Source organism: Nicotiana tomentosiformis, chromosome 2, assembly GCF_000390325.3.
Source record: "Nicotiana tomentosiformis chromosome 2, ASM39032v3, whole genome shotgun sequence".
In the NCBI taxonomy this organism is placed as follows: domain Eukaryota; kingdom Viridiplantae; phylum Streptophyta; class Magnoliopsida; order Solanales; family Solanaceae; genus Nicotiana; species Nicotiana tomentosiformis.
Genome location: NC_090813.1, coordinates 21,856,446 through 21,864,975, shown reverse-complemented (window position 1 = coordinate 21,864,975; position 8,530 = coordinate 21,856,446). Strand labels below are relative to the sequence as shown.

The following is an 8,530-nucleotide window of genomic DNA, read 5'->3' as shown; positions in this document are numbered from 1 at the left end:
TTTTTCACAAATAGAGGCACGTGGATCAAAATGAGACAATGATGTATTTTTTCACAAAATTTCATCTTTTGTTTCACCAATTTCTCCCCCTAAAATTGGGAAAAATGCCTCGTCGAATCGACAATCTGCAAATCGAGCAGTGAATAAATCTTCCGTTAATGTTTCAAGGTACCAAATAATGGAGGGCGATTCAAACCCAACATATATTCCTAACCTTCTTTAGGGACCCGTCTTGGTGCGATATGGCGGTGCTGCATGCAGATATACAGCGCATCCAAAAATTCATAGATGTGATATATTAGGTTCATGACCCAAAATTAATTGCAACGAGAAATATTTATGATAATTTATCGGTCTGAGACGAATTAGCATTGCTGCATGCAAAATGGCATGACCCCAAATAGAAGTGGTTAATTTTATTTTCATGAGTAACGGTCTTGCTATCAATTGCAGACGTTTAATCAAAGATGTGCAAGGCCATTTTGAGTGTGAACATGAGCTACAAGATGTTCCACTTTTATCCCAATTGATAAGCAATAATCATTAAATGCTTGGGATGAAAACTCAGCAGCATTATCAAGTCGAATAGACTTAATTGGATTATCGGAAAACTGTGCCCGTAATCAAATTATTTGTGCTATTAATTTTGCAAACGCCAGGTTGCGAGATGACAATAGGCACACATGAGACCATCTAGAAGATGTATCTATTAAGACCATAAAATATCTAAACGACCCACTAGGTGGGTAAATAGGTCCACAAATATCCCCTTGTATACGTTCCAAAAACGCATGGGACTCAATCCTAACCTTTGTTGGTGATGGTCTAATAATCAACTTGCCTTGATAACAAGAAGTGCAAGAAAACTCATTATTTAAAAGAATCTTTAAATTCTTTAATGGATGCCCATTTGAGTTCTCTATAATTCGTCTCATCATAATTGATCCAGGATGTCCCAATCGATCATGCCAAAGTACAAAAGTATTAGAATTAGAAACCTTTTGGTTTACAATAAAATGTGCCACAATTGCACTAATTCTTGTCCAATACAGGCCACAAGATAAAGATGGGAACTTCTCAATAACCCTTTTCTGGCCAGAGACATTCTTGGTAACGATGAGATATTCAAGATTATTCTCATCTATTGTCTCAATATGAAATCCATTTCGATGGATATCTTTAAAACTCAACAAGTTCCTCTTGGACTTGGAGGAAAACATTGCATTCTCTATGATAAGTATTATTCCCTTAGGCAGAGTTATAGTAGCTCTTCCAGAGCCTTCAATTAATTTTGTACTACCATATATTCATCAACATCTATATGGTGAATATCTCTTTTAAAGAGAAAGTTATACCATTATGGTCATGGTCAAAATTATATAAAAGATCTGTTTCTTGCATTATTGTTGTCCTTTAATAATCACATTGCCAAAATATTTTGGCGTACAATAGGTACGTGACCAATGATCATTCATGCCATAATAATGACATTATTTTCTTATTTCATCTCAAACCCCCTTCTCGAGATGAGTGTGGTATATTTACTACCACTAGCACGTTCATATTCTTGCAAGAATGAATATGTATTCATAATGATTATCAAATTATTTTCACATTCACTTCAGGAATGGAACATAATAATCCATGCGTGCTTTATAAAATTTCATGCCATACCAATAGCAAACATCACTTTCACAAAGTGAAGGATTATTTTGAGAGCAATTATTATTCTCATTACCATAATGATGACGATTATAATTTCGTCCATTACCACGTACACGTCCATTCAGACCTCCACGGTAACATCATGTCTTATTTTATACTTATGGGATGGGTTTTCCCTATTGGTGGCGATTGAATTTAATTTGCATATGCGAACTTTCATTAACTGGACTCAATCAAATAAAAAGTATCAAGCAAATATAGAAAAACACATAATCAATTAAAATCTACGTGTCCTTTATGATAATTATCCTACTTTAAGATGGAAGAGATATGTGACAAAATAGAAAGGAAAAATATATGCTCTCTCAAAAGTGTTCACTTCGTGTTTCTTAATATTAACACATAAGAACATAATACTTGTTATAGGAAAAATATTTATCGTTCTTTACACCAAAAATCCTTACATGATTTGATGAACTTTCAAGAAAAACTTTTCCGTAAAACAAGTTTGTTCATGTATGGAAATATAAATAGCAAAGTGTAAAGAAACTTGAAAACTAATTAGAAATGGCTAATCGTGATGGCCGAATATATGCTGGCGTTGTACACCTTATACCGTCATCGTTCTTACTATATTATTAACATTAAATGACGCTACCGGCACTGGCCGTATCATAACAACTCAGTTGGCTAGAACTTCGTGTTGATAACGTGTTATGAAATATAGCTCAAAGTAACAATATGGAACAAGGAAAAACAAGCTAAGAGATACATAGAGAAAGAGAGAAGAGATTTTATTTCTTCTTCAATTGTGTGTATTTTTCTATCTATTACAAGGCCTTTATATAGGCATAAAAAGTGAAAAAAATATATCATTGAATATGTCATTAAACATAGAAAATATGTCATTGAATATGTCATTAAGCATTTGAGACGAAGATCATGGAGGAAGAGTAGACATCCACCATAATTTGATATTTCTTATAATATATTTTATTTTTTTGAAAAAGAGTTAAAAAAAAAAAAAAAAATCTATGTTCAAACGGAGCTTGTTAAAGGAACACAAAGGAGATTTCTTTACTTGTGCTTTTGGAAATTGATTGCTGCTCTCTTATTTCCTGTTTGTGATTAATAACTGTTAAAAGTAATGAATTATTTACGCATATTCACTTTGTTTTTTGTTTTTAAATCATAGTAATAGTTTCTCCCAAGCTGCTATTGGTCTTAGACTTTTCTTTTTTGCCTTTTCCTTTTAGTTTTTTCTCATTCAAATTTGTGTTACTACGTGTTACTACAAGGACATCTTACTTCTCTTTAAGTTTCCTCTCCTTTTTAATCCCTGTGCGTGCTACAATAATCAAAATCTCTTTCTGGAGTCACTGTTTTCAATCTACACTAGAGTGGAAAACCCATGAGCAAAAGGTGAAATAGCTTATAACCCATGTATTATCCTGGGGCGAATGTAGCGAAAATAGCTTATAACCCATGTATTATCCTGGGGCGAATGTACCCTTTCGCTGCGGGTCCAACTAAACTTATAATTTTCGACACGGAATAAAATTTTGTATGTAACAACCTACTAAAATTTCAACAAGTATTAAATTTGAACTCATAATTTTAACACTACAATGAGTGGAATATTAAAAATCTTAAAAGTTGAACCCATTAAATTTAAATCGTGGATCCGCCTAAGGTACTACCAATTATTTTCAATGAAAATATATCCCGATGAAATTTTAATGATTTTATTCATCAGTGGCACAATACCATTCCCAATTATGCTGGAAAGGAAAACAAAATCCGTCCTACGATATTCCTCCAAAAAGTTGTTAACCTTACTCAGCCGTAGTTGCATGTATTACAACAATTGAGCTACATCAGAATGCTCTAAGTTAACTCAGAAAGGGAACTTCGTTTTGTACATGACTAAGTGAGCACTATAACCCATACTATGAACGATGTCAGTATCCTATGTGCAATTGCTTCAATTCTCTCATTACCTTCAACTACAGTATGACTGCCAATGGGAGACCGAGGATCTCTCAGTATCAACAGAAAACAAAACTTGAAAACCGCTTCTGTGTTGTATCTTTTAGCAATCCGTAACCTGGCTCTTCTTAGCTCCTTTAGACGAAGAGTAGCTCTACTTTACAAGGTAAAGCTAGACTTGCACAGCTCCCCCATGCTGCTTTGGCAATCAAACACTTCAGCTCTTGTCGCAGGATGTTTCAGAAACATTCATTTTGATGCTGCCGCCCCAGGTACGTCATCAAATCCTGTCCGAAAACGAAGGCCAGAACCAATATGTCTTGTGGAGGGGAATGGCCAGCAAAGGACATTTGGACCTAGAACCTGAATTGCCAAGGAAAACAAATTTGATAGAAATTAAACATCAAGGCAATAAAGTACGTGTGTCTCAACTGAAATTCTATAGCAAAACAAGAAAGATTGATATGACGATAAAAAGAGAAAGTTGAAGACTTGAAGGTTATCATGAGAGAAGAGAGAAGAACCGTGTGGAAAGAGACAAAGAAAGAGGAATGATCTCTTACTGATATCAAATTCTCATATGCACCAAGATCATATGGATGTGAATAGACATAACCTCCCTTTTCAGCAACACACATAGCTCTCACGCCTTCTTGGTACTGCAGAGTGTGAATAACATTATTAGTACTTGTAAATATAACATGCCACTGTAAGAATTGACTAGTCTATGACATTGTAATTAACAGACCTCAATTGTTGTCTTGTTTTGCAAAATCAGGTAAAAATGCCAACCCAGAAAAAAGCTCAGCGCCAAACTTAGAGGGACTAGTATAAGCCCCGAAATGATCTATTAACAGGGATAACACTTGATCAAATTGAGGAAAGGAAGATCAATAAAGAACGAAAAATTATTCATGGGAAATTACATATACAACTCTGTAAGAGCCTTCACTTTCCTCGTCATCCTTTGGAGAGTCTAAAGTTATGCTACCAACAAGCAAAACCTGAAGAAATGACAATAAGCTTGTTAAAGGTTGGGGGAGAACACAAAGTTGTCTAGATATTCAATTTATGCTTGATCAGCCATATGTACATAATAACAAGCAATGAATAAATAGATGTCAGCAACAACAGAAGATAGAACGTATAAGAAACAAAAGACAGTCATAGCATCCCAAGATCATATACAGTACAAAGAGCGCCAAAATACCAACTTACCAGGGAATATATGCAAGCAACAGCAGCATACATAACAAAGATGAAGAAGATCTTGTAGTTCGCGTGGCCCACACAATTATTCATCCACACGCAGTGATGATCCTTATATTCAACATAAAACACTTTTAACTCATATCCAGGACATCAAGAAAAGACATAAATGAAAATAGACTAGGCATACCATTCGTAGTACACATCTATTACATATACGACAATGATGAGCACGTGGAGGCTTATGAAGGGAACACTTTTGGCAGTATCTCAAATCACCACCCTGCAGATTAATTCACAAAAAGAAATTAAATCCATGAAGTTCCACATCAAACTTGATATTATCAAGTAAAGAATATTACTTCAGAGCCACTAATGAGAGCTTCATTCCAACCTTTTGTTATAAAAGCAAAAATTCAAGCAGAATATCAATCTCAGATAACAAAATATGTAATTTAGCAATTCTATTTGTTTATGGAAACAGTTTTTATATTCTGTTAACATTATCGTAGGATTTTGTAAAAGGTAATTGATTACCAGATGTTAAAAATGTTGAAGAACTATCAGGCCCTTAAAACTGCACCGGAAATGGAAGAATGATCGTCAAAACTATTACTGATTTATTAGAGCATCAATCAACTGTATTTCTTGCTAATCACGATAAACACATGATTAGCTATTAGAATATTCAAAATATAAGCGCTACGTGAAGTATACACAGGCCACACACATAAAAAATTGTCCGGTCTTAGAGTATGCTCTGCATTTTAAAATGCAGTCAGACAGCAAGATAGTCAGCACCTACAGAGATGGAACACATAAATTCTATGGTTAATCCGAAATGAAAGAACTAGAATGGTCCTTGAAAGTATCGGAAGTTCATTCATATTTGGAGCAAAGAAGATATTGTTTGTAATTATGTTCACGTCTCAGTGCATATAAAGAACTTTGAAAATCAACCAGAAAGGAAAACAACACAAACACTACTTTCAATTTTGGGACTTTTAAAGTGTGCGTCACATCTTTGCAATTAATAATTAATTACACACCACTTGAACAATTCAAGATTAGCCTCGTTACGACTTACGAGAATTCCCTTTGGCGAAACTATATCCACAAACTGACTTAGATACTAATTCTATTATAGTAGATATAGAATATAAGTAAAACTAAGAGTTCTATCTGCACATCATATAACATTTATTAGTTTCAGTTTTCTTAATCTGAAAAGATCCTACTTGCTTTTAGGTTGCCCCTGAATATGAGATGTTTTGAGGACAATTAACTCAGTCCAGAAGATAAATTTTATCCGTATAGTTTTGCTTGCTCTTTGGTGTAACACGAAATTGTATTAAGGCAAATTCTATCTTAGACTTCATCCAAAAAGATCTTTCCTACTAGTGTGTGCTGCTTCTAGTAATTACCTCTAACTCTGTATTTTTGCCAGTTATATGTCCGTTCCTGGCTCAATAACCAAGCTCCTTAATACATGGGGAATTAATCTCCGCAACCTTAAAAATTTGGCAATAAGCACAGTGAATCCCCAAACTAGCACACCAAAGATCTCTCCTTTACTTAGCATATGCTACAGAAATCATACATTATCCGCTAAAGCAAGATATTTGGACAGAATGCTAGTTTTTCCCTAAGTTTTCCAATTATTGAAAGGAAACTACCAAGCACATTAGATCTATGCATTTTTAACTGTAATGTAGGTAAGGAAGTACCACATCAGCGGATTTACGATTCAAAGAAGTGGTAGTCACTAAATCCAAATAAGGCTCTAGTAGTAGCAGTCTGGCATGTAAACTATTATCCTGTAGTCATTTTCGTTTCATAAAATCACTAAAAATGACTTCAACACTAAAACATTTCTTTATAAGGGCAGCCCGGTGCACAAGGCATCCCGTTCACGCAGGGTCCGGAGAAAGGCCGCACCCCAACGTGTGTGATATAAACAGTCTACCCTAATATAAGTATTAGGGACTGCTTCCACGGCTCGAACCCAACTTTATCGTTACTCCAAGACTACCCTTCACTAAAAAATTTCTTTAATACTTGAAAATACCACTAAACAATCAGTACTACTTATCTTTTTTTAAAATGGGTATCACCAAACTATATCTTACCCCCGATACTAACATTTTTATTAAGTTCTATACTTTGACGTGGTAAAAAATATTTACACAATCAAGTCATTAACATGCAATTGCAGGTAACATCTTATAATAAGCATTGTTCGGTAATGTAGAATAAATAGTAACCTACTATAATCCAATAAATTATACACTGTCTGCGTATATAACTTAAATTCTTACCATAAACATTCTACTCTTTTTCCCTAATCCAACCAAAAACTAGAAAATAATCTCTCAAAGTTTCATTTTTCACGGAGCAGAGAAATACAAATTGAAGATATTAATACAAGTATATATAGAATGAGATGAGAATTAGAAAAATGGCAGGACTGGAAAATAAAAGCTAATAATTCTAAAGAAAAAAAATAGAAATAACAACTAAAAGAAGTGAAAAAACCTTGCGCTTAATCTCATGAACGATGTTATCAGGGTCTTCAATGTCGGGTACAAATGAGCTGGGAACGTGACCCGGATCCGTGTAAATGGCAAGGGCATAATTGGAAATGCACATAGCAGCTACGACAGTGAAGAAGACGGCGTTAAGCATACCGGGGGACGACCAAAGCCCAAACCACTGATCAATGAAGACGAACACCGTTGAGAAGTAGATGAATGCAATGGCGGCTATCACGACGGTGACGTGGAACGAGAATCTGTTGCCACGTTTCATTTCCCGACGTCAGAAATCACCGCCGGGAGATAATTTAACGTTGGATCTGGTTGATACAGTGGGAGCGAGGCTTGTTTGGTGTTTGGGTCGAACTTTCTTTAATTTGATGTCCGGTGGGTCCAACTTCTTAACACAAAGTCCACCAAATACTATGCGAAATTGTGAATTATTTTACTACTACCAACCAATTCCATAGTTTTTTATTTTTTAAATAAATTCTTCAATCCTCCCCCCCCCCCCCCCAAACCCCCCAAAAAAAAATGTATAAACATAATTTCAATGACATACTTTAGAGTTATTGGGGTATGATGAATGAAGTGGAGGTTAGCATATGGAGTCTTGTGTGACAAGAGAGTGTCACCGATACTCAAAGGTAAGTTTTATAAAGTGGTGGTTAGACCGGCCATGATGTATAGGGCTGAGTGTTGGCCCGTTAAGAACTCACATATCCAGAAGATGAAAGTATCAGAAATGAGAATGTGCGGTGGATGTGCGGGCACACTAGGATAGATAAGATTAGGAATGCTAATATTCGGGAGAAGGTGCATGTGGCTCCCATTGATGACAAGATGCGGGAAGCGAGGCTTAGATGGTTCGTACATGTTTAGAGGAGAAGTCCAGATGCTCCGGTACGGAGGTGTGAGCGGCTGGTTGCGGAGGGCACGAGAAGAGGTAGAGGGCGGCCTAAGAAGTATTGGGGAGAGGTGATCAGACAGGATATGGCGAGACTCCAGATTTCCGAGGACATGACACTTGATAGGAAGATGTGGAGGTCGAGTATTAGGGTTGTAGGTTAGGAGGTAGTTGAGTCGTGCCTTACTTCGTACCATTGTGGGACTAGCCATGTAGGATTTTTGTC

General features: G+C 35.8%; 1 protein-coding gene across 1 annotated transcript; it reads right to left on the bottom strand.

Annotated features, from left to right (window-relative positions):
* Positions 1-3,312: 3,312 nt before the first annotated feature.
* On the bottom strand, positions 3,313-7,798 carry LOC104097199 (probable protein S-acyltransferase 16). The gene is made up of 7 exons (XM_009603739.4): positions 7,399-7,798; positions 5,054-5,146; positions 4,873-4,974; positions 4,581-4,658; positions 4,403-4,501; positions 4,218-4,313; positions 3,313-4,017 (listed from the first exon to the last, which is right to left on the bottom strand). The coding sequence occupies exons 1-7, from the start codon at positions 7,669-7,671 to the stop codon at positions 3,904-3,906; spliced, it is 855 nt and encodes a 284-aa protein (XP_009602034.1). The 5' UTR covers positions 7,672-7,798; the 3' UTR covers positions 3,313-3,903.
* Between the last annotated feature and the right edge of the window lie 732 nt (positions 7,799-8,530).

Coding starts and splice junctions, on each gene's coding strand:
- LOC104097199 (XM_009603739.4), bottom strand. CDS start 7,671: ATGAAACGTGGCAACAGATTCTCGTTCCACGTCACCGTCGTGATAGCC. Junction 4,314..4,402: donor AAAACAAGACAACAATTGAG/GTCTGTTAATTA, acceptor CACACTCTGCAG/TACCAAGAAGGCGTGAGAGC. Junction 4,018..4,217: donor CATATGAGAATTTGATATCA/GTAAGAGATCAT, acceptor TTGGCAATTCAG/GTTCTAGGTCCAAATGTCCT.